The following is a 26,675-nucleotide window of genomic DNA, read 5'->3' as shown; positions in this document are numbered from 1 at the left end:
ACATTCTTATGACTGGGGCAAGTCTATCCATAAGGCAACCACTACTGCCTTTCCCACCAATGTTGCACGCGTCTCTATTAACCGTGGAGGGATTTAAGGGGTGAATCAATACCTGATATGTGAATTCAGCACATTTATATTTCAAGGACATTGTATTCTCACTACAGTGCCACGTGCCCCCACGCTGTGATGACGCTCCTACCGCGCGGGGTGTTGTGGGTTCTGCTGCACGACGTTCCGATGGCTTTTCGGATTGTACCGTGTGTTGTCCGCCACGGAGTCCAACGCTTCGCTCAGCGTCCTGGCTTCATGCCGAACGAAGTGCGGTACATCCCAAAATAAACCATCGGAGAACTGTACTTATGTATTAATTATGTATGTTGAACTTCTTTCACACCGTACATAGACAACTGTGCTAAACGGAGGCGCAGGGGAAGGACGAGGAAAAGTGTTCCAGACGGCCGCAGAAGCGCATCTGATAGTGCATCTGATAGTGCATCTGATAGTGCATCTGAAAGTGCATCTGATAGTGCATCTGATAGTGCATCTGAAAGTGCATCTGATAGTGCATCTGATAGTGCATCTGATAGTGCATCTGAAAGTGCATCTGAAAGTGCATCTGATAGTGCATCTGAAAGTGCATCTGAAAGTGCATCTGAAAGTGCATCTGATAGTGCATCTGATAGTGCATCTGATAGTGCATCTGATAGTGCATCTGAAAGTGCATCTGAAAGTGCATCTGATAGTGCATCTGAAAGTGCATCTGATAGTGCATCTGAAAGTGCATCTGATAGTGCATCTGATAGTGCATCTGATAGTGCATCTGATAGTGCATCTGAAAGTGCATCTGATAGTGCATCTGATAGTGCATCTGAAAGTGCATCTGATAGTGCATCTGAAAGTGCATCTGATAGTGCATCTGATAGTGCATCTGATAGTGCATCTGATAGTGCATCTGAAAGTGCATCTGATAGTGCATCTGAAAGTGCATCTGATAGTGCATCTGAAAGTGCATCTGAAAGTGCATCTGAAAGTGCATCTGATAGTGCATCTGATAGTGCATCTGATAGTGCATCTGATAGTGCATCTGATAGTGCATCTGAAAGTGCATCTGATAGTGCATCTGATAGTGCATCTGATAGTGCATCTGAAAGTGCATCTGATAGTGCATCTGATAGTGCATCTGATAGTGCATCTGATAGTGCATCTGATAGTGCATCTGAAAGTGCATCTGAAAGTGCATCTGATAGTGCATCTGATAGTGCATCTGAAAGTGCATCTGATAGTGCATCTGATAGTGCATCTGAAAGTGCATCTGATAGTGCATCTGATAGTGCATCTGAAAGTGCATCTGATAGTGCATCTGATAGTGCATCTGAAAGTGCATCTGATAGTGCATCTGATAGTGCATCTGAAAGTGCATCTGATAGTGCATCTGATAGTGCATCTGATAGTGCATCTGATAGTGCATCTGAAAGTGCATCTGATAGTGCATCTGATAGTGCATCTGATAGTGCATCTGATAGTGCATCTGAAAGTGCATCTGATAGTGCATCTGAAAGTGCATCTGAAAGTGCATCTGATAGTGCATCTGAAAGTGCATCTGAAAGTGCATCTGAAAGTGCATCTGATAGTGCATCTGATAGTGCATCTGAAAGTGCATCTGATAGTGCATCTGATAGTGCATCTGATAGTGCATCTGATAGTGCATCTGATAGTGCATCTGAAAGTGCATCTGAAAGTGCATCTGATAGTGCATCTGAAAGTGCATCTGAAAGTGCATCTGATAGTGCATCTGATAGTGCATCTGAAAGTGCATCTGAAAGTGCATCTGATAGTGCATCTGATAGTGCATCTGAAAGTGCATCTGATAGTGCATCTGATAGTGCATCTGAAAGCGCATCTGAAAGTGCATCTGATAGTGCATCTGAAAGTGCATCTGAAAGCGCATCTGAAAGTGCATCTGATAGTGCATCTGAAAGCGCATCTGAAAGTGCATCTGATAGTGCATCTGAAAGTGCATCTGATAGTGCATCTGATAGTGCATCTGAAAGTGCATCTGATAGTGCATCTGATAGTGCATCTGATAGTGCATCTGATAGTGCATCTGAAAGTGCATCTGATAGTGCATCTGAAAGTGCATCTGAAAGTGCATCTGAAAGTGCATCTGAAAGTGCATCTGAAAGTGCATCTGAAAGTGCGTGATGCAGTGACCATCTTTGTTCAATGGCAGCAGCTACAAGTCGCTGCTGCTGCCGCGAGGATGAGCGGAGTTCACGTGATGCTGGTTTATGCTCCTTGAGACCAGCAGCGTATTGTGGTTCATTTGTGAGCTGGTACCAGCCCATATTTCTCCAAACTCCCGTCCTTTACGAAAGTGGACGACAGAAGTGATCTGAAGCTGCTTTGACCTCAATCTTCCGGTCATTTTTGGCCTCGTCAAGCTTTACCCGATTAACGAACTCAACATTGGATGTAGATTTACCTGAAGCCTCTTTTGGGTTGGGCCTCCCATCACTCGGATCGTGAGCTGCTTTGAAAGTTTTGAACCATAGGCACGGAATGAAGTGGAGAGAATCAGTTGGACAGAGAGAACCAGTGACAAGGAAGTGCTCCAGCAGGTTTCGGAGGAGTGAAGCCTCTTTAGAACAATTCAGAAGAAGGCAAAGGCTCTGGATCTGGCACATGTCCAGGCAGAAGGCTTGATTGCAGATGGATGCTGGGGACAAGGTCAAGAGGTAGAACAATGAGGGTGCTGCTCGTTGACGCGAACGAAAGGTGAATGACAATGAAGGGGAATGCACGAGATGGGGCAGCGTGGAGGAAACTTGAACCGTAAACCTGCCCTCTAATAAAGGACTCAATAAGTAGATGGCATGGGTCTCTGTCGGCAAGCAGAAAAACACAAGTAAATGCCCTTCAATGTTCCCACTTCTTACAGTGATGTAAGCACGTTGTGAAGCGCACACATTAATGCACGCACTATATTCTGTGTATGTGTAGGGGTGTTAGAGAGAGAGCCGTTATGCATGGCAGCTTATGGGAAACAAACACAGTGGGCGGGGCTACGTGAGTGCACGGGGGGGGTGCTCTCAACGACGTCCGCACCAGGCAGCCCGGAGCCCCACCCCTCAGCAGGGGTTGAGTATAAAGGGTGGATGTGTCAGAGGGCTCGGGGCAGAATGTTAAAGCTAAACCAGTGAAGACCGAAGATCGTCTAGCTAGAGCCCTGGACTCCTCTGGGACGCCGCCCTTGTCAGGGCCGCGCAGGACCGAGCCAGCGGTGTGGTCCCGAGAACCAGAGCTAGTGCTCTGGGACTCCGGGTACCGTAGCCCGACTTACCAGTGTCGGGCCAGACAGCCTCCCCTAGCCCGTTAGTGGAGGACTAGGAGGTAGGTCAGAGATAGCTAGCAGTGTATTCCCAGCTAGCCGGGTGAGGGGGCCGATACCCCCTCTAGTATTGTATGTCCACAGTTGTGACTACTTGTACGGAATAAATACGTGTCCCTCACCAACGGTGTCCAAGAGTCATCAACGGTACTTCATATGCAGTAAATTACACGCGCAGCATTTATCACTGGCAAGAGCCTGCCATTGTGTGCTGATGTCATATCTCAACATTGAAATGTGACAAATTGGCCATAAAAATAAAATGTATCATTAATAACCGTCCCTGTGCAATTAACCCATTACAGTCTGCATTGCAATGTACATCACGCATATCAATGGATTTTCAATCGGTAAAGTCGTAATCATAACTTAGAGCCCTTTGTGAATCCACTGCTAGATGAAGCCTTTCAATTTTGGTGGTGGCTGGAACAAAAGTCACCACGGTGGCAAGATGCCAGTTGACATTGTAGACGTAGAAGTTGTTGACATTGTAGATGTAGAAGTTGTTGACATTGTAGATGTAGAAGTTGTTGACATTGTAGATGTAGAAGTTGTTGACATTGTAGATGTAGAAGCTGTTGACATTGTAGATGTAGAAGTTGTTGACATTGTAGATGTAGAAGTTGTTGACATTGTAGATGTAGAAGTTGTTGACATTGTAGATGTAGAAGTTGTTGACATTGTAGATGTAGAAGTTGTTGACATTGTAGACACAGAAGTTGTTGACATTGTAGACGTAGAAGTTGTTTACATTGTAGATGTAGAAGTTGTTGACATTGTAGACACAGAAGTTGTTTACCTTTGGAAGCTAACCCCCTTTTCCTGATGACGACCGCTTGTGTTGCGATCGAAACGTCGTAGTTTTTTGTTATTTCCTTTTCCTTTGAACCTATCTACGTGACTTTACCGAAAGACCCAAAGAATACGTTTTACATCATGGAATGCAATGTTTCCATAATTGGTTCATATTTTAATGAGACTTTTTTTTTAAATGACATTGTGGCTCAGTGGGCCCACAATGGGTGTGTCATGCAATGGTAGTGCGAAAAAAACCAATATGAAACATATGTGTAGAATTGTTGAACTTATTTTGCCCCGTACATTGCCAAACTGCGCTAATCGGCCAAACATTCCAAATACTGTCATGGCCAAACATTCCAATGCTGAACAAACTCGCAAATGACTTCATTGGGACTACACACGACAACAACATCGCCCACTGCTGTGAGCATTTGGCAGGACACCCTCCTTGAGACCTGGTGAGACTTTGCGGGATTAACAAGCGGGACATGAACCCAAATAACAACATCGCCGGTGTCGGTACAACGTCACTCATAACCAACAATGTGGGGACACGTATAAGCGGATATGTGAATCAATTGAATACGTGATTATCTGTAGAGAATACGTCTCCACATTTGTTACTGCGCACTCATGGTTCTAGTCCAGCATGCATAGATAGGTTACTAGACAAAAGAAAGCACAAATGTATTTAAACAAAGGGAAATGCTTGACTTCTTTTGCAGCAAGCAAATGCACGTGAGATTAAGAATGGATTGCTGTGCTTTGTGACCATCTATTGCAAATGACGGTTAAATGGTAAGGGCGTATAAGTGATGGTCAGCTATGCGACGTTATACTGAAGATAAAATATAATTAATCACCCCATTTACTGTGTATTTGAAGGTCCACAAGCACTCTTTAGTTCGGCTGAAAAGCACAATCTGTAGTCGTGCAGAAGTGAGGCCTGTTAAAGTGGCTTCAGAAGCGACTCTGTGGTGTCGACTTGCAAGGGCCATTATCCGGCAAGATGTGATGCTCTGTTGACTCACAAAGTCTGGGGACGGACGTTTCTTAAGCTCGTGACATAAATCCCGATAAAACAATTGTGATAGAAATGGTGATAGACAAACAAAAGACCCCCCCCCCTCAAAAAAATAAACTCTTTGATAAAACAACACAAAATTGTCATTAATTGTTTGATCTTGAAGGGGGCTAATTGTTCGCAGCGGACAATCTCTGTCCACCTTTGCGTTTCATCCCTTCTCATTGACGCTCTGCTGGAGAAAGATGACCGCAAGAAAATTGCCCCCTGAAAGCGGCCACGCCGTTTAAGTGCTCGGAACGGCGCGCTGTCGACAAGCGCTGTCTGTCTGGCCAGCGCCGTCCCTTGTAGGGCAGCACAAAGTGAATGCTGCATTCCCACGCCTGAGACCCGGTTGCAGAATTGTCCTGTAATTAGAGAAAGCCTCTGGGGAAGGTCAAGTCCTGGAGAGGACGGCTCGCGCTGCGGAGAGAGCGAGGAGGAGGGAGAGGCGCCGGTGGCTGTGGACGGTTCCTCTGATGTCCTTGGACAGCAGGCGAGACACAAAGGGACTGTCACAAGTGCAGAGAGACGTCTGATGTTGGAAATAGCCAAGTTAGATGGTGTCGGGCACTGCCTTTGGATCCTGAGGGTGAGATCAGGGTGACGAGGGGGTAGATGAGTGATTCTCGTGATTTGTGCGTGTGTCTCTACGCGCTCCGTGGTGGAGTAGTGAGGGCACCGTGCGACAAACCCAGCGATCAAAGTTGGATTCCTGCTGATGGCCAACATCAGTGGCAAATATGTGAACTGGGGATGGGCCTCTATTAGGTCAACTTAGCATTAAATGTGTGTCAAAAACATCAGCACTTTGGCGACAAAGACGGCCGGGCGTGGTGCTGGCCACACCACCCCCTTGTGTAGGGAGCCGGCCTTCATAGGTGCTCGCGAACAGCACTTGCCCCAACACCCTGTGTAGGCTGCACAGAGAAACGTTGGCTTTGTTTCTGTATGCAATGCGAGTGTTGGTGTAAGTGGCCAGCACCCTAGTTGATGATCCCAGACACTTATATATAATGTATGGGCATGCATAGAACGATTCTAAGTTGGTATCTTAATCTGGCCAAAGGCTTCTCGATTGGTTGGCTCAACATGAAAAGCGCACCTGATACACACCTAACTTGAATATGTCAATAATGGTGAGAAAAATGTCTGGTATGGTTTTGACCACACCACATCGTCGTGTACCACACTGGTTAAGTGAGAGATCTGTTGTGTGCGAGGTTTGTATTCTGTGCTAAAATCCTAGAAATCAAGTCTTTGATGCCTGGTCATGCTTATTAATGCCACATGGTATTTCTACTTTGAATTGGTCTGTGTACCCAGGTGGTGTTTGTGCATAAAAACTCACTCTTATTTTTTATCACGGTCTATGAGCACAGGCCAAAAGGTGCAAAACGCCAAGTGGCCAGCAAACAAACAGAACTTCAAGTTGTAATACCGCAGACAAGAGTGAATACATTTGTGGACTCAATTAAACTTCACATCTAGATTGACTCAATTAAGGTTATAAGAACGTGTAAAAAAAGGGAGTATGGTGAAATATTCTAAAGCTGAGTAATGCGAAGAAAGAAAGAGCAAGAGAAGCACATTGTGGATGAGACGAAACAGCTGATGACACCGCGGTCAAAACGTCGTTGTCAGTCGCTGCTCAAACGAACATCGAGATGATGCTCACTGCCTGTCACAGCCCTACACCAGGAGCGGCAATTCCAGACTCTGATGGCGGGGAGCAAACGTACCCACAGGACAACCACTGTCGCCTCTCCCTCCCACAAAGTGGTGGCACCTATACTGGGGACCCTGCGGGAACCTTGGGCCGAGTGAACCGGCCCAGTCAGGGCGCGAGCTCGCAGCCTTCTGATCGCGAGCCGCTCGCTCTGCCGCTGAGCCACCTGCCTGGAGAAGAGACCGAGGTGGCATGGGGAAGGTGTTGGCACCACCAAAGATCCCCCGTATAGCCTTAACAGACTGTAGGGGCAAGTGCTGTTAGCGAGCACCTATGAAGGCCGGCACGGCACACGAAGGAATGGGTGGCCAGCACCGCGCCCGGCCGCCTTTGTCTCCCAGTGGCGATTTTACACACCGCAAACAGGTACTCATTTCAGGTTGAGTCGACCTGGGGGAGGCCCAGGACCGGTTAAATATTCGTCACTGGTGTTGGTGGCCGTGATCGGCACCACCCGTGCACGTGCTCACAGAGCAACCTTTGTGTGCGTGTCGGTCTGTACGTGTTTGGTGGAGGATGAGGGGTCGGATGTAAGGATGAAGGTGGTTGGTAGGGGGGGGGTGAGCGATGCATGAAAGTTAAAACAAAAAGTGCACGTGGCCCTGATGTGAGCAGAGATAAAATGAGCCCATTAAAAAAGTCTCACGGCTGACGGCCCATGAGGGCCGTGACAGAGGTGGACACACGATTGTGAGATCCTCAGATGTTCCCCCTTTGTATGGATATCGGCTCAGTGTGAAACGGCATTTCAAAGCACAGCCACTCCAAATGAAAGCACACACACACAACCCGGAACACTTGCACGATGTATGTGCAAGATATAATAGTATCAAGGGCACGGATAAAAGGGGTCACATCTATGAAAGACAGAGGCACTTAAAACGCCGCACATGCGACAGCTTAAGACAGGCCGGCGTCGAAACAATGGAAAAATACAGACATCGGTTACGCCTGTGGGACGGATGGCGTACGAGAGAGAGAGAGAGATGTACCTGCAGACATGAGCATTCGCTCTGCTCCTACAAAACAGGACAACTTATCAACAAAGACGAAACAATTCTGCATGAAGTGTAAACTTGCGTGACGGGTGAAGAAGTGCCATGCATTGACGTGTGAGCTGGGGTGTTTGAGGGTCGTATTGCTGTGAGTTCAAGGAATTAATTTGGTTTGCCTTTGCAGAGTGAGTTTTCAGAATTTTGACTGTTTTGAAGGAAATTAAGGTAGTTGTGAAAATATTTTAAATACGTTTAATAAACTGACTTTTTTGTAAATGAAGGTAGTGCCTTTTGCAGGCGAGAATATTGTTTTGATCATGCCTGCACTGTTCGTCCTCTGCGTTTCTTTGAATCATAAAGTTCCCATTTGATTATGAAAAAAATATTCATGCTGGGCTTGGCATTTCAAACATTCCATGCAAGCATTTGGGAGGTAATGAACTTTTCAATCTGAAGTGTAAACTGGACGCAATGTTTAGGCTTTGGCGGCTGGAGTAGTCGATGTGTCAGTGCGCACTCTACTCAGCCATGCAGTGTGTGTGTGTGTGGTAGGAGTTAGAGTGTAGCGTTTAGCACGTTGCGCAACACGAATTCGATTCCCGTTCATGGCCTCCCCTAGGTCGACTCAGCCTGAAATGAGTACCCAGTGCGGTGTGTAAATATCGCCATTGGGGAGACAAAGGTGGCCGGGCGTGGTGCTGGCCACCCACGCCTCGTGTGCCGTGCCAGCCTTCATAGGTGATCGCTAACAGCACTTGCCCCAACAGTCTGTTCAGGCTATTCGGGCGACATTTGTCTTTGTATATATGTGTGTAGTGTGCGTGTATGTATTATTCCATGATCCATTTTCAACAGCCACATAAGCAAGTAAGTGGGCTTTGGCAGGACCCGTCACCAGAATGGATGATGTCCAGGAGTTGAGCATAACCGTGGAGTGCCAGCCTCCGCACGCCTCAGAGAATGGCCACCGCGGATACCGACTGTTGAAATCTGTTTGCAACCTTTGCTGGAATTGGCGAGCAACGTTGTGTGTTCCAAAGCAGTCATTATGGATCCTGTATCAGCATAACCAAGCGTAGATTGTTGCGTTGTGATGTTCAATACTCCAAATCATTTTTTTCAATCACTTCAACCAAATAGTCAACAAACAGGCAGAATAAAAATCTGGATTTCCCCCGGTTAAACTGACATCGAATTGGAACTTTCACTACATGTATTGATTAATGATTCATTGCAAAATGTGGTCAAGACTAATGAAGGAGTGGCAGGCATCCAAAGGATGGAACACGCCCAGAAATGTCATCCAACACTGAGACGAAGTGATGGCATTGGCTCATTCGCAGGAGCTCATTGGATGGTTGTGTCGTGAGATGGCGGTGGCTTCGGAAAGCCTTCGTCCAATCGTTAATAGATCGTGGCTTGTGATAATAATGATTTTGATGACATTGAAAAATGTTAAAATAGTAGCTTTTCTCTATCGGTGAATTTCAATGAGGATCCATGGATGGAACATACAAAAACATATTCACAGGCCTTGGAATTCACCAAGGGGTTTAAGTAACAAATACTTACGGGGCCTCATTTGCAATAAGATTACACGGCATGGATTGACAACGAAAATATCGACACGAGGTTGTTTTATTTACAATTGCAAACGAAGAGACCAGTTAACCGTTAATGGGGCTGCGGAAGGCAGGCACTTGATAATAACAATAACAACAACAACAGAACGTGAAGATAAAAGATGCCAGATTATCTGAGAGAGGCGTGTAAAGTGAGCTCTGTGATAGAACAAAATGTGTCAATAGCTCCTGATAACCGAACACCTGGACAGGCTTATGAACAAGCCAACGTCGCCGATAACATGTCCTGCACCCACCTGCCGAATATTAAACAAGCCTTTGATAAAGAGGATGAAAGCGACATTCAACCAATTTTTCAAAGATTTTTGTATAATAAAATGTACCTTCTAAAGTGCTCTTTAGTTGTCAATCTAACTTCAGAGATAACCCACAATGACAGATTGTGTGTGTGTGTGTGTGCGTGTGTGCGTGTGCGTGTGTGCGTGTGTGTGTGCGTGTGTGCGTGTGTGTGTGTGTGTGCGTGTGTGCGTGTGCGTGTGTGCGTGCGTGTGTGCGTGTGTGCGTGTGTGTGTGCGTGTGTGCGTGTGTGTGTGTGCGTGTGTGTGTGTGCGTGTGTGCGTGTGCGTGTGTGCGTGCGTGCGTGTGTGTGTGTGTGCGTGTGTGCGTGTGCGTGCGTGTGTGTGTGTGTGCGTGTGTGCGTGTGCGTGTGTGCGTGTGCGTGTGTGCGTGTGTGCGTGTGCGTGTGTGCGTGTGCGTGTGTGCGTGTGCGTGTGTGTGTGTGCGTGTGTGCGCGTGTGCGTGTGTGCGTGTGCGTGTGTGCGTGTGTGTGTTGTGCATTGGCCCAGTGGTTAGTGCGCTGCACTACGAACCCCGTCACCACAGTTTGATTCCCCGTCACGGCCAACAACGGTAACGATTGTGTGAACCGGTTCTGGGCCTCCCTTAGGTAAACTCAGCCTCAAATGAGTACCTGGTGTGATGTCTAAACATCGCCACTGGGGAGACAAAGGCTGCCAGGCTTTGTGCTGGCCTCCCACCCCCTCGTGTGCCGTGCCAGCCTTCATAGGTGCTCGCTAACAGCACTTACCCCAACAGTTTGTTCAGGGTATAGGGGTATCTTTGTGTTTGTGTCGTGTGTGTGTTTAAATTCGGTGTTGGGAGAGGTGGTTGTGGTATTTGCTTTCGCTGTGGTATGAGCCCAGGGGAATAAGATGTAATTCCTAGCCATGCACAGTATCAGTGGCAGGAAATGTAGAAATGAATTTGGCCTTGGTCCCCGCTAGGTTTGATCAGCCAAAAAATAGTATCTGATACGGTATGCCATCAGGACTAGGGAGACAAATGTGGTCACGTGTGGTGCTGGCCACGTGACCTCCCTGTATGGTCTCTTCCAACATTAATATGTCCTCAGTGATCACGGTGATATGGTGATCACTGACTTAAAAAAAACTCACAATTTAAGTCACCTGTGACATTAAGACACTTTGGACTACGTGGTCACCTGAGATAAATGATGATACTGTTAACTGTCGGTGAATAATTGTAATAAGATATTCTGTATCCATGAGCCTGTAGCCAATGACCTTGCCAGTAAAACACATATTTGTACTCTGTCTTGCACGAAAGGTAAAAGAAACCCAGGATGCCTGGTAAACATTGTATTCCAATTGCACATTTAATAGAAAACGCCCATGGCTCTACTTTGTAGTTTCTAAAGTGTGGCACCTATCCACTAAATGCTTTTAATTTTAGTCAACATGGTTGCAATGAAATTACAGCGCATTTAAAATTATACACACACACAAAGTAACGATTTGCATCTTTGAAAAAATAAAAAGTACCATTATTTATTTAGCCATCTTTAAGGACAGGACGTGGTAACAGTTTAGCAGTGTGCGTTTTATGAACTGTCGATATGACTATAGATAATAATTAATTAACAAATAAATAAATTGCTTAATTAATTTGCGTAAATGGAGCACTGCGTCTGGCTGCGCAAACGCTGGCAAGAGCACAAAGCTTGCGAAAGCATCTTGTGGGAATATGGAACGCTGGTAAAGCTTTGTAGTTGGTGGATGTAAATGTTTAACCCTTTCACTGCAGCATTATATATATATACATTGTCCCAATTGTTTGCCCGCACTGAAAGATTTCGAGAACCTCTTCGGAATGTGGAGTTCTGCATTGGCTCGCCTCGTCGCTCGCAGAGACCATAACCCGCGGGTTCACGATCGCAGGAACAGGAACAGGTTGATCGGCGCTTTAAAGAAGGGCAAGTACAAACGCTACCTTTGGAGCTACCGCATTGAAATAAATTTACATCCTGAGTTTCAACAATTGTTTGGAGAGACGTTTAAACATGACACGGAACGTTGAAATGAGCGCTTGAAATGTAGCGCGGTAATGAGAGTATTTCATGGAAATGTATCTCTGCAGCACACAATACGGGCCCGTTTCAAATCGGTTTGCATTGCACACCTACTAAGAGTACGCTTATACTCCAAGAGATATGCATCAAGTATATCACACAGCAACAGCAGCGACATCTCTACAACTATATAAAAAAAATGTCCATTAGGAAAATCACTGATTATAAGTTAGGGTCAGGGTTATCATGAGAGAGAGAGAGAGAACATTTGAGACTTGCATTGATTACCAGTTCAGTTCAATTATATTATTAATGCTCACATTATTTGTATGGTTACTGTAATTAAATGTGTAGTGATTTTCCTTTCCATGGAGATTGCTTCAATTGTTTTCAGCCAGAAGTGTCTTTCATTTTTAAAATCAAATTGTTATGTCAATGCAGTGCCATCTTACTTACAGCTCTTAGCCTCATTGCCACTGAAGTTGTAAACAGCGCTAATGTGAGTGCGCGGAGCATTGCTTGCAGTTGCAGTCGTGTTAAAAGCGGGCTGTTGTTTCTGTCTTCGTTGAAGAGGCTGCCGCCTGCATCGGGAGCCACGAGGTGACGCAGCGGGCAACGGCAGCTTTTTCAGCCGAGCGCCGCACAAGGTTCTTCTTGCGCGTTTTATCATTAAAGGGAATCGCTCCATCAGATGTTTGCCGTCCAAGGACTGAAGATGGCATGGCCAGCAAAAGTAGCAGACGGTGCAATAAAGTAAAAATGAACGAGGCAGCTTGCAGCTTCGTCAAAACATTGTCGCCATAGCAATGTTTATACTGCTCTATATAAGAGTAGGGTTGGCGTGATATGATGTCATGGTTTTAGATGCACGAATGGTGATGGTCGCGACTCCAGTCTCCCCCCGTAGGTTTGTAAATAGTTTGTTCTGATTGGTTTGCTTTGCTTCCAGAAGAAAGAAAGAATACGTACTGAAAATTGCAACTTTGCAACTGATAACACTTTTTGTCTGTCAATCACACAGACAATATTTAATCAATAACTGAACTCACACATAACTGTTTTACTCTACTGATGAGACCCAGAAGGTCTAAACCGGTCAAGTTTGTTTGCTTAAACGAATGCTGCTGGGTAATGTTGGGAAGCTGAGAGGCCAGTGGACTGAAACAAAATGATTACGCGTATGTTGCGACGGAAGAGCTTTGCTCGTGTGTACACTGTAGCGTACATATATGTAGTTATCTTATAACAAAGCAGGATCTGACCTGGAAGTCGTTGGCCTTGTTGTAGTGCACGTTGAGGGCGCGGAAGAGCTCCGAGTCGCGTGTGACCGTGAGCTCCTCGGCGCTGGTCACCCCGTCCGCCAGCGCTGTCCGTGCGAACTTCTCCATCTGGATGTAGTAGAACTCGCGGAAGTTGCTGAACCACTTGATGAGCTGGGACGTGATGCAGCGGTTGAACTGACGTGAGACGTCGGGGAGACAAGAACAGCGCAAGCGCGGGTAGCTGTGTGTTTAGAACGAGCGCGCTTGTTCTACCACACCAACGCTGCCGGTGCCACGGTGGGCAGACCGCAATGCCGAGCCAAGGTCGTCGCTTCTATCTCCTGGCGCGGCAGCTGAAACGGCGGTGCAAGTTTCTTAAATTCCGCCCCCCCCCCTGTCCACCCAGCAGCATTAGGTCGCGTGTGGTGGGGTAAAGTGTGGGTACTCCAACCTCTTCAAAGATGTCTGGCCAGTGTGGCAGAGTGGGGACACCACCTGGAGAGGCTCTTGAGGGCCCCTCCAGTGGAGGCCTCTTCCTCAGCATTGGCACGAGAGAGCAAGTGCGAGGCTGCGCCCTGACTTTAACCCTGCGTCATATTAAACGCAATGTATGTTTAAAAACAAATCCTGTACACGACTGGTTGCTCCAGACTGCAATATATTGTATTTGCCAAGATTGTAATGCACAAGTTGAAATTGAAATAAATTAACTTGTAAAAAACAGTATCAATTAATTATGTCGTTTTAACATATGACGTTAGCATTATAAAATTACGTGCGTGATTTAGTTGAACATTTAGAAATAACACTTTGCAATAGTAATTTCCTTAATGGCTCACTTTATTCCTGCCATATATCTGATGGGTATGTTAAATGCATTTCTGTGTCACTGTGAAATATATAATCTTATTGCAAATTCGAGCTTTCAGCTCAGATTTCTGCATGTTATATAGTTTAAATTTGTCTAGGGCACGTTACAATTCTACATTTCTGCATTCATTCAACAGTTTTATTTAATACAAAGGTGAAATCATGACACTGTTTCCCAAATAACTTTAAGAATTAGGACTAGGAATTTATTTTTGCGTAAAAAGACATTTAAACAAATAATAATTTTGCTATCATCCTCAAGACACTTAATATACATAACATAAATACAAAAACATTCTCTTCGGATGGCCAATTGACCTGTAAAGGACCCTTCAACTAGTCTTACAGAAGCATTCATTAAGGATACACTCGTTATTAAATATTCAATTGACGGGCGGCTTCTCCACAGTCTTATCTTTTAAACGTGATAATAATTCACTGTGTAACAAAAAACTATTTTTTGTTCCTGGGTAGTAAGTGTTATTTCCTAATTGCGTATGCCTCAAAAGTACAGAAAATTGCTGCTATTCCCCAACAAACTTTGCTTTTGTGACCAGGACACAAAAGCCAAGTTAATAATCCACTCCACTAATAACACTGTGCAACAAATTTTTTTTTTGTTCATGGGGAGTAAATTTTATTTTCTAATTGCTCATGCCTCAAAGTACTGAAAATGGCTATTACTCCCCACAAACTTTGCTTTTGTGACCAGGACAGTGATATTTTGTGCAACTTGAATGTGCAAGATGTATCATTACGAGAACTATCTGATATTTCATTTTTAAAAAACAACAACGAGCAGCAGCATACTGAAGCAAAGCTATGCGGTGCGGTGCAATAAAAAAAATGCTTTTGGCATTTGTCACAGCATAATCAACCAAAAGCCACCCCCCATCAAAGAAAGATAATAACAAATAATTTTAAAAAGGAAAATCGTTCTGCCACATCACATTTATACAGACACTTCATATTTTTCAGAAGCAGAGACATCGCCTGTTACGATACAAGCAGCTGGAAGCCATTCAGAACTGTCCCCGTGCAATTTCGCAGACAATACCAGCTGATCACATTCACAACTGAAGTTCACTTGGGTAGCAGCATGCATTTAGGCTGTTTGCGTTCCTCATGCTAAGTAACCTCTCTTTAACATCATCACTTAATGGAGCGTAATTACGTGGCTGCAAGTTGGAGGTCTTTTTGTGTGTGGCCTGAAATGTGCCGTAATGATGTGGATAAAGAGAGGCATTCAGTGACACACTAATTAAGTACCCGTGGCCATCAGACAGCTGCTTGATTGAAAGTTTTAACCCGTTTGTGGTCACATCAGTCTTTGTAAAGTGTTTGTTTTCCATTGTGGGGCTCTCGGCACTATCATGCCATGCTCGCGGGGACCTTTGTGGGCAGGGGAATGAAAATGTGTGCGTGACATTCAGCGGGAGGATTTTGATGGAGACCAACGCCAATCGACCGAATGCCGCCGGAATGTTATTTTGTATTTACGCAGGTACGTGTGTTGAACTTCTTTAACACCATACGTGTGTTGAACTTCTTTAGCTCCGTACGTGTGTTGAACTTCTTTAGCTCCGTACGTGTGTTGAACTTCTTTAACACCGTACGTAGCCAACCACACTAGTCGGAGGTGCGGGAAATGACATAAAACGAAACACAAAAATCTGTTCAAAAGAAATATGTTTTCAATATACTGTAGTGCATAGCTCCTCCAGTGGCTCCCTAATGCAGTCGTGGACCGTGGCTTCGGTTTCATGGGAGATCAACGAATGTTCAATGTTATTGGCTCACTTGCAAGTCAGCGCATGCGGGCAGTTGAGGAAAAGAGGAGCAGACGGATTAGAAAAGGTGCACAAGTTGAGGACATCGCCTTGGGCAGGACGTGTCCCTCGAAGCGATGACGGCCGGTGGCGGTCGAGACTAACAACGGAGTCGCAGCCAAAGGGGTGAACTCGCCCGAGACGGAGGAAGCATTTGGCTCCGTGCGCTCCATGGATGGTTGCTTCAAGAGGCCACGAGACACGGCGACGATGGGCTTGAGGGAGCCTTCATCCAGCAGTGGACAGACCATGGCCAGTGATGTAAACGCTCATTGCCCATGATCTTCACTGCTCATGGTCTTCACTGCAGAGATTGGGGGGGGGGGGGGGGGGGATTTGGTGCCGGCTCACAGTGTGGCTGCCTTTCCCGCTCGTCTCGAGGTTTGTTGTGAGCCTTCAAAGTGAACCAGTCAAGGGTTCTGTAATTGCAGGGAATTTGTTCCAGCTAAACAAAATATATACATTACACTGCAATATAAGTTAACTTCACATCAGTGAATCAGCCCGCATGCATCAGTTAATCAGTCCCCGCCCCTCCACTCATCCTCCATAACTTGATGTTTCATGTTCTCGAAAACCAGCGTTGCTACAGTGTCTAATCATCATCAGCCATTATCTATCCACTGCTAGATGAAGGCTTCCCGAAGCCGTCTGCATCCCTCGCAGTCCGGAAATTCAACAGAGGGCCATATATGGCATAAATATAACAGATATTCAACAATATTCATAATAATGATAACACTGAACTGTACAGGCCTTTATCAATACCTTGCTCGGTGAAGGCTTCACCGAGCCTTTCTGTCACGGGGGTTGTTTGACCATACTTCACCGTGCTGGTCAGTGAGAGTTGGTGAGGGTGGAGGCCCAGGACTAGCTCTAATATCACTCGCCACTGATCTTTGCCATAATAATAATAATACGTAAATTATATATAGCATCATTCATGCTAATAGCATCCCATAACGCTGTACATTAAATATATATATAACTAAACCCCATACACAGCCACTTCCAAGCAAATGAAAACTCTGCTACTCCCAAGCAAAACAAATAATAAACAAATGAAGAAATGGCACCACAACAAAAAGCACAAACGACAACAACAACGTGATCACAACAAAGACATTCGCCCATGAGGGCGTGGTTGGTGATTGAACTCAGGTTGTCTTGTTCAGAGCCTAGTTTGCTAATCACTGCGCCACTGCTCCGCAAATATGAATATTAACTCTTTGCAAATGTTTCAGAGTTCAGGCCTATCAAAACATCAGTCGTGCGAAAGTACGACATGCTCATAGTGCAATTTTTCCATATATTTGAGAGGTTTGAAAAAAGTACATTAGTCATTTAATACAGAACTTAAGAATGTCCAGTGTTTAGTTCTGGGGAAAAAAATACTGACAACGGGAGTCTGATTACTCTGGAAATACAATGCTAAAAACCAACAAGTACCTTAGAATGTGTCAGACATCGCGACAATAATGGCAAAATGAGTCAGTGTGTTAAGGCAGGCCTGTGAATAGGAAGCCTTTTACTGTCTAATCACAGAAGTTTGTTCCTGTTTCAATTAAAGATAATTGACAAGTGAACAACAACCACATTGCTGCTGTAAGCGTGATTCCCACAGAGTTCGTGGCATTGTGTAGTAAATGTTTTCCAAATAAGTTCATTAGAGAGGACACTGAATGGCACAGCATTAGTTATGAAGGATGCTACAAACTAGACAGCATCAACGAAGCATAGGTGGAGCAAGAAATGGCGACGTGAGTTCACGTACAGATAATTGTATGCGCACAGGAGCCTGGTGAGTTAGCATCTCGCCATGAATCGGTGTAACAATCCACCCAGCGCCCGCACACGAACGGAGAGCGTTGCTCCATCTCCTCCGGGGAAGCTCCCATCACGGGGGGTTCGCTCTCTTGGTGGCAACTCCGCCATGATTCTTGGCAATTGGCCATCGTCCGGCCAGGCGACGTGCCCTGCCCCAGCTCTCTTTACTCTTCTCGGCAGTGAGACTGCGAAGTCTCCAGGTTGCATATACTCTCTCATTTCCATGCATCCAATTCCTAACGTAAACCGCTCCAAGCTTCTCTGAGTGCTTTTCAGTTTTTGCACAATTTCCATTTTTCTTGCGAATGCCCACGTGATCCGTACGTCATAGCAAGGCAATACGGATTCATACAACAACAAAATCTTACTTCCGAGGACAAGATAACTTATGAAAGCAGTCCGGAATCTGGGTACATGCATGGTTTTTATTCCTCGTTTGTCTCGTGCTGAGGAGCCGTCTCTCAGCTCTCTGGGGTAATTTATAGGAAGTGAGTCAACGCACGCGTGTTCTGCTACTCCTGAGTTGCATTTGGGATAATTTAATATTTCTCTGATGTTCTTTTAGTCTCGTGCTGATCATTCGTCCTGTTTGCCCAACATAACATTTACCACACGTGCAGTTAATTCTGTACACACCTTCTGTTGATAGCTTCGGTAGTACATGTTTTGTACCAGATATTAATTTCTGGTACAAAAGCAGTAGCAGAACACGCATGCCAACAAGGACACTCAAGTGATTTTGATCATGTTGAAGTTATGTGCAAAACTAGCTACTACTGGCCAAGACTAATTAGAGAATCTATAGAAATTGAAAGAAAAATAATTTTAACCGTTCGGATAGCTACCGCCTTAGTGCTGCGTGAAAGCGAATCATCGAATAATACATGATTAAAATGCATGCCTACAAAGGGCAGCATACTTCAATAGGGATTACCGTTGGTAGGGCTATTTTAATACAAACAATAGACAAGAAAGACAAGATCAAAGGGCTCGCATAATGTACATGCATAATGTACATTGACTCAGTAATCCAGCCCCCCCCCCCGCCAAAAGCGCAGAAGAATGGTCACCACATCTACGCCTCTTTATAAGAAACGAAACAGTTAGACTTCTCTCTTGACTTAAAGCTTTCGCGACTGCAGGAATTCATATTCTTTGGGTCTTTTGGTTAAGTCACGTACATAGGTTCAAGGAAAATACCAAAAAACTACGATGTTTCGATCGCAACACAAGCGGTCGTCATCAGGAAAAGGGGGTTAGCTACTAAAGGCAAACTGTCTATAAAGGTTTGAAATGGACGTAGCCCAAGTGTCAGCAGCATGGGCGGGGCAGTCGATGTTAATGTCAGTGGTGGGCAGCGACCGTGACGGTGGTGGGGTTTCTACCAATGAAAGGGCTGCCAGGTAAAAATGTGCATGTTAATGTAAGATTGGTGAGTAGAGTCCTAGTTAGACTTCTCCACAAATCTGGCTGTCGCCTGATGAAGCGAGTTGTAATTACTGGCGAAACGTCGTACTCGTTGTGGCTTGGCTCTCCAACACACCTGTGGGCTGTACTCGTGACGAATTGGCATGTTCTGTTTACATGTCAACCCTTACTAGTTGGCTGTGTCGGGTGGTGGCGGGTTTTAACGACACTTTTATATATTTACGCGATCTAACCCAAAAAACCTCTATTATGGATGATATTGGTCGCGAAAGCCTACATGTAAAACTATCGTATCTACCTTTGAGCTTCACATCCTGTTGTATTTTCCACTTGGACCTTCCAACAACCTTCCAACAATTGTATCTTGTTGTTAAGGGACCTTGCTGTACAAGCCTTTAGTTTTACTCATTTATATCTTGAACCCGAGTTATTTTCACATATCCTGGAGACCATTCTCATGACACATGGTGACTGTCATCTGCAAATCTGCGATGCTTGAAGTTTTGGCCATTCATATTTATGCATTTGCTTCTCCAATTGTGTGAGCAAGCAGAATATAGGAAGGGTTTCTGAAACATCGACCGCATACATTTTTATAAATCAGATTCTGGAAAAGACTAATTAATTTCACTTACCATTGCAACTAGACAAGAAATCTCTGAAAGAGCGTTTGGTTCATTGGATATTTAAAGTAATCTAAAATTTACAAACTGAGTCCTAAGTAAAACAAAATTATAAAACTAAACTCTTTTTTATTTTTCCAGGTAAAGCCCAAGGATCTATATAGCTCCTTTTCAGAAACGACCTTGCTATCATAAATGATAGGTCAACGAAGTGGCTTATCATCACGTGGAGATTGATAGCGGCCAAATACTCTAAACGAGTGATGTTGATTCTAAATGTGGAGGGAAAAACCGGGGGACTCGGAGAAAGATCTACGCGACCACGGGGAGAGAGACACGCAAACTCTAAATATACAACAGGCATCAGGGTCGAGAAAGAACCCACGACTTCCTGCATGCCAATTGTGCCCTATTACGTTCTGTATACCTCCACCTCGGTTACGTTCTTGGGGTGTTGGGCGTTTACTGTTGTGCCCCCCCCCCCCCCCAGTTGTGGAACGCCCCCCCCCCCCCCCCAACCTGTGGAGATACGGCTTTTGCCTAGTGTTCTGAATCATGAATTCACGTCTGAAGAAAAAACTTTTTCCTCATGACTTGAGTTCCTTTTTGGCTCTTTTTCTGCCATGTGGTTCTTTCTTATCTATCGTCTCTTCATTTCGTGGTGCCTTGAGACTTTAATTTGTGAATGGTGCTTGAGTGTAAATTTTATAATTTTTATTAAATGTAAGAAATGTAGAAATAAAATCCACCTACAAAATAGAACAGCTACAGAGTGCAGGAGATACCAAAATGCAACATGAAGTCACACGCCGTGCGCCTACCAAGGTTATTCATTTTTATGCTTTCTTATTTTGTTTGGCATAATTGTTTGGGGTTTTTTACTGATCTCTGTTTTCCGTGCCCTTATTACTTCTCTTATGACTTCCCTTACAATGCAACAATTATTATGTCAATGGGGCTTTAAACATTCAAGGCAACTTGTTTCGATTTAAGGCCCTCTATGATACTATTACAACTGGGTATTTTAAAACATTCAGCAGAAAGTTGTATAACTTTGTTTTTCGTGCACGTTAACTTCCCCAGCATTTGCTACGTAGGTTTTGCGGTCGTGCTGCACTGTATAGCTTTCTGACAAGTTTTCGGGTTGAACTGCGGTGTCGTTCGGCACAACGTCCGACGTTTCGCTCCACGCGCTGGCAGCTTCAATTCAGTTTCGGAAGCTCCCAGAATGCAGAGCGAAACATCCGACATCACGCCGGGCGCCACGCGGTACAATGCCAAAACCGCATTGGAGAGCTGTAAGTGCGCACAGGCCAACTTTGCCCATTGCGGCAGGTATGGGACCTGGTGAATGACTACCCACTTGTATCTGGGGGTATGGTTGCAGCTTTTGGGGCACTCTGGTCTTTGGTGCGTGGAGCGTTCTTTGCCGGCTTAACCGTCGATGTGTTAACGTGCGCGGTAATTGTCACGCTCTTCAAAGGGCTACCGCTCCAAAACAAAAAGGGGCCCCTTAATTGCTGCAGAGATAGAGACAGTTGTAATCAAATCACTTAAGAATACATTAGGAGTTCACATGTTTACTTCGTCTTTTGAAATGTCAGTATTTGCATATTGGCATCATTTAACTCTACAACAGGCAACACTATGAGTGTGCAAAGAAACTGCTGTAATTATGATCTACCTACCACTCATTGGCTTGAAGCCTGCGGCCTACTAGGCAAAGTAATAGGCACAACAAAGAACTATTGAAATTAGAGCATTAGATATTTACTTGCCAAATAATGACATAAAAATGAAATTGTGTTTTTGTTATCCTGGTGATGTGGCCAATATGTTTGTTGGCTTTAATATGAATGTTGAAATGGTTAATAGCTTTTGGTCATACATGAAAAATAAAGGAGTATGTGTGGCAATGCTGGTGCTGTTGGGGGTAGGCAGGATATTGCCGCGGATGGGGATTGTAGATGAAGGGGTCATTAAGGAAACGCACGAGTTTGTTCCCACATGCTCATTAAAATGAAAAATCTAATGTAAATTGAAAATACAAACACGATAAAATCAAATGCGTGCTTGTAAACAAACCCTTGTGATGGATCCTGACTGAAGGTTTTTTTTTTACATTTTAAAAATAATTATGTTCGTCAAACATGTATGCTGTTTAACCATTTTAAGGATTACATATTTAGCATTAGTAGGTATATCATTTTGAAATATGTTTCCAATTATATGCCATGGCTAAAATCATAAACATTATCAACCATGCTCAATCCACTGCTGAATGTAGGCCTCCCCAAGCCATCTTTCAGGATCGGCGATGTTATCGTCCGGCTCGCGCATTAACTGATTTCATGACTCCATCTCCTCAGTTAATGTTCTCTCGAACACGTTGCCTTCCTTATTATGCTTTTGGATTATTTTAACACGCAGAAAATGTGTAAATATAAACAACACTAAATTATTTTACTGACCAGGTAAAGTTCACTGAGCGAAATTAAAGTGGCTAATGTCATGGATACATATATCTTAATATGTTAGCACTGCTTGATATAATTAGCAGAGGATTGTAACTTTAAGGGAAGGGAGTTCATGAGGGAAATCCAGAAATTGCAGGGTTTAAAATGACTGCATTGCTGGCTTTGATGAAACTATAAAATGTGAAAACCCATTTGAAAACTTCGTTATTTTTTTTTACATTTGGTCAGTGTATGATGGTCGCTTTTTAATTGTCTGTTTTCTTTGATGTCATAGTTTTAAATTGTCTTCCATTAACATAGAGATATATTAATAACTTACTGGCAGTTTCTTCTGTACACTTTTTTTAATGGTTTGTGTATTGTAAAACATCAAATTTTAAACAAAAGTACACAGTCCTGTATCAAAAGTCTTGTATATGTAAAATATATATATATATTTCAGAAATAAATTGCGCGTGAATATTTTTTAAACAGTTAGTTTCAAAGCTACACTCTTGTGAACTCCTGCAGTCACGAAAGCTTTAAGTCAAGATTTCCACTCTTGTCGTAAGCAGCACTGCAGAGCCCGAACCCCTTGTTGTGTGGCAATATATACCATCTTATTTAGTTTACATTCCTCATTTGAGAATACATTCCAGCAACAAACTGTATTCTATTCCATGAATACACCCATATAGATCACATCTTAGGACTGTATCCATTGCCTGGGCAAGGGCCGTCAGCAAGTAAGCATGCTGGTCTACAACGGGATTCTCAACCACATGCCTTTGCCTCCACAACGCTTACTTTGACACTAAACTAAACACTCTTTACCTAGGGAGGTGCAGGTCACATTCAGACACCAATTTACATTGACAGAATCGTGATCAGAATCGTTATTGAAACTGCAGGAGAAATCCGATGACCTATAAAGCTCTTTTTCACCTACGTCCAGTACGGGCGGGTCTGAAAGTTGCAACAACAAACAGTACAAACACGCAGTAGGAGTGCAAAGTACCGGATTAGCCCACACCTCTGATTATCACGGTTGGCTACATATGGTGTGATACAAATTCAACATACATAGAAAGGAAAAGTAAGCAAATTACTTCAAAATAAAGACGTACAATAGATCAAGTACATTTGCACACATTCACACTTCAATGTCCACCCTCGTAATCTGGGCGCCTGCTGGATTCCGAGCAGTGAACCTCTGCAAAGGGCGGCGTGAGGGCGACCACCCATCAAGCGGTACCTTGACGTCGGGGAAGTAGATCTTGAGCATGGTGGAGCTGGGGTAGCGCGAGTAGTAGAACATGAGCTTGGCCTTCTTGAGGTGACCCGGCGTGAGACCTTCCTGGCCGTGAGCTCAAGGTCAAGGGTTAAACGGCAGCGATTTCGGAGCAAGCGCGGAAGCGATCGCGGTCATTCATGCACGTCAGCATTGACGAGTCGCGAGCGATCACGCGCGTCAGCAGAGAGACATTCCCCACGATAGCGTTACAAAAACACGCAACGATTTTAAACATTTGGGTAAAGAAGATGTGATGTTAATTACCAAAAAACGCATTCAATATAGTGACTTCAAGGAAAACATTTTAATCGCTAATTAGGAGTATGAGTGATGACACGGTCATGTTTATAAAACGGGTTTGGTTGAACAAGATTGTTTCGTCTGCTTCACCGTTCGTGTGAAATCAACGTGGAAAAGTGAATGGCTCAGATAAGCTCACTGAAAGGTATAATAAGACCCATGTTTCATCTTAAACTATAATTACAAATTGAATTTAAATTTTATCGAAGTACAGTCCCATCCCAAGACACTACTAGTTATGGAACGCTCACTACCATCGCGCAGTTGAACGGTAAGCCAGAAACATAATTTACTTACAGAGAATAAATTACTTATTCTGAAGGGGTAATATCATAAAATGCTCCCTGCTGAGAAAGAACCATCATAGCAATGTAATATAATTGGTAAAAGTGTATACCATTGTGTGCCTCTGTCATGGCAAAAGGTAAGAGATGAGTTACAATTGTTAATCATAGAAATAGCGACCCTTTGTCAAATCTGCGGCTGAATGAAGGTCTCCCCCACCCCATGTCAGTAACTTTGATTTGTTTGACTCTACCTCACCACGTTGGTTAGTGCAGGTTGGTAAACTAGGATCACATCAGATATCACTCGCCAATGATGTTAGCCATGGCGAACATGAACCACGACACCTCGCTGATCTCGTCAAGGAGCATAAACCATCATCACGCGAACTGCGCTCATCCTCGCAGCGGCGGCGGCTTGTGGCTGCAGCCATCGAACAAAGGCGGTCACCGCGTCACGCGGTTTCAGATGCGCCTCTGCGGACGTCTGGAACGCTCTTCCTTCCGTTATAAGAAGCCATTGTGATTTTATTTATTTAGTTTTATATCTACGTGACTTTACCGAAAGAACCAAAGAGCATGGATCCCTGCAGTCACGAAAACTTCAAATCTAGATTAAGCCATTGGAGCTATGCAGTTTTAAATTTAGATTGAAAACTCAATTCTTTAGAACAGATTTTTGTGTTTAGTTTATTGTCCTTCACTCGCATCTCCGATTCGCATCTTGTCTACGTATGGTGCGAAAGAAGTTCAACATACATACTGAACTTCCCAGTGCAGTGTTCTAACCACCGTGCCACGTGTCCCTTGCAATGCGCAGTCATTGGCAGGTGAATGGAAATGGTAACTGAGGAAGAATGTAGATATCAGTCCAGTTCTTTTATGCGTTTATGCTTGTTGGCAAAAACCATCACAATAAGGAGTTAAAACGGATTCAGCTTGACTAATTTGTCACGATAGAATAATTGTCACGTAGACGTAATGCTTATTGATATGCAGATGTGTTGTGATAAAGTCGATGGTAATCCCAATAGAGTATGTATCCGCTGGTAAAGTAGGGTTACGTATAATTTTCGACTCAACATATAATACACGGGACGGGTAACAAACACACTAGTGATATAGACAGCAGAATAGATAAGATGTGTTTGCAAAGCAGTCAGTGTGGTTGTTGGAATATTACAGCAGGTCTTCAGCCATCTATGACCATGTTTGAACACAATACGTGGAGTTTAAACATCAAGGAAATTGCACTTTCAGTGCGTACTGTCGGATAATACTTAATGTCTCTCCAGCATGCCTCTATACTACGGCATGCTGAATTGTCTATCCAATTACAGCATGTGCATAGGAATACTTTATTTGCATGTAAAATTATTTACATTTCACGCTGTTTTATATATATGTATGCACATTGTTAAGAGCTGAAATGTGCTTTTATATCAAAATTAGTGTTGCAGCACTTTGATATTACACGATCATGAGTGGAAATAGTAAAAGCGATATATTATTTTTGGGCAAAGCTGCGGCAATTTAATTATCGTATACAAGCCATGTATAGCGTTTATACTAGTATACACATCACTGCTGTGTTTTAATTTAGTGCGTTTTCAGCTCAAGCATATCCCCTTTCAGCCTCGAAATATTGTAGGCACCGGATCTGTTAATAACGAGCACAAACACACAACAAAGGGTGCGTGAAACGCCAATTCTGTTACGGTGAGCCAAATAACGCCGATGTATCACGAGACCACAAGAGATGATTCCAGATATGTATGGATCAGCAGTGGGTAGATCACGGCTCATGCTTAAGATTATGGGGAGGCCTTGATCCAGCAGTGATAGACGATAGCTGATGAAGATGATGTTCATGATGATGGATCAGAAGTTAACACTGCTGTCTTCGTATTGTGAGAATATCGTTTTAATGAGGACCAAGTAAGGGATATATTTTCAAGCAAAGTGTGGAACACAAATCCTGAAGCTGTTTCGTTCGTATAAATGTTGAACTTATTTCGAACCGTACGTAACCAACCGGGCTCATCGGTGGTTTGGGGGAAGGATAACAAACTGAACACAAGAAAACGATTCTAAATTCAAAAGCAGTTCACCAAAAATAAAAAATAAATGTTGTTGGACACTGATCACCTTTTTCAAATGGGTCAAAGAGCACAAACATGTCCATGCCGTTGAGACAATAACGAACTAGAAACAACAACGAACCTAAAACAACAAAGAACTTGAAACAATAACGACCTTGAAACAATCACGACCTTGAAACAATCACGAACTTCACTGTAAGGGAAGACTTGTGTCGACAGGCTGACACTGATTCGCTGATTACGACAATCGGAGCAACTGCTGCCTCCGGTTTCAATGAACCCTGGTCAAGCTGTAAGGGTGAGAGAGGTGGGTTTTTGTTTAACTGGGGATTTCAGGTTACCATAACAATGCGAAACCATGGCAAAACGATGTGACAGGTGTCTGTTAAGGGACGTTTCGCTTCTTTGTTTATGCCTATTTATAGCCTGGCATGAGTATTTACATGGATGCGTCTCTGAAGTAGACAGTG

General features: G+C 44.1%; 1 protein-coding gene across 1 annotated transcript in view; it reads right to left on the bottom strand.

Moving 5' to 3' along the window:
* LOC144941837 (prospero homeobox protein 1-like) overlaps window positions 1–26,675 on the bottom strand; it is a 68,945-nt gene that overhangs the window by 4,371 nt on the left and 37,899 nt on the right. The window contains exons 3-4 of the mRNA XM_078868321.1: window positions 23,481–23,589; window positions 13,193–13,387 (exon numbers count right to left, since the gene is read on the bottom strand). Coding sequence (XP_078724447.1) covers window positions 13,193–13,387; window positions 23,481–23,589 — 304 coding nt within the window. The remainder of the gene's footprint in view (window positions 1–13,192; window positions 13,388–23,480; window positions 23,590–26,675) is intronic.

The sequence above is a fragment of the Lampetra fluviatilis genome, chromosome 25 (assembly GCF_964198595.1).
Source record: "Lampetra fluviatilis chromosome 25, kcLamFluv1.1, whole genome shotgun sequence".
In the NCBI taxonomy this organism is placed as follows: Eukaryota; Metazoa; Chordata; class Hyperoartia; order Petromyzontiformes; family Petromyzontidae; genus Lampetra; species Lampetra fluviatilis.
The sequence above is the reverse complement of the archived record's forward strand: the minus strand, read 5'-3'. Positions and strand labels throughout refer to the sequence as shown.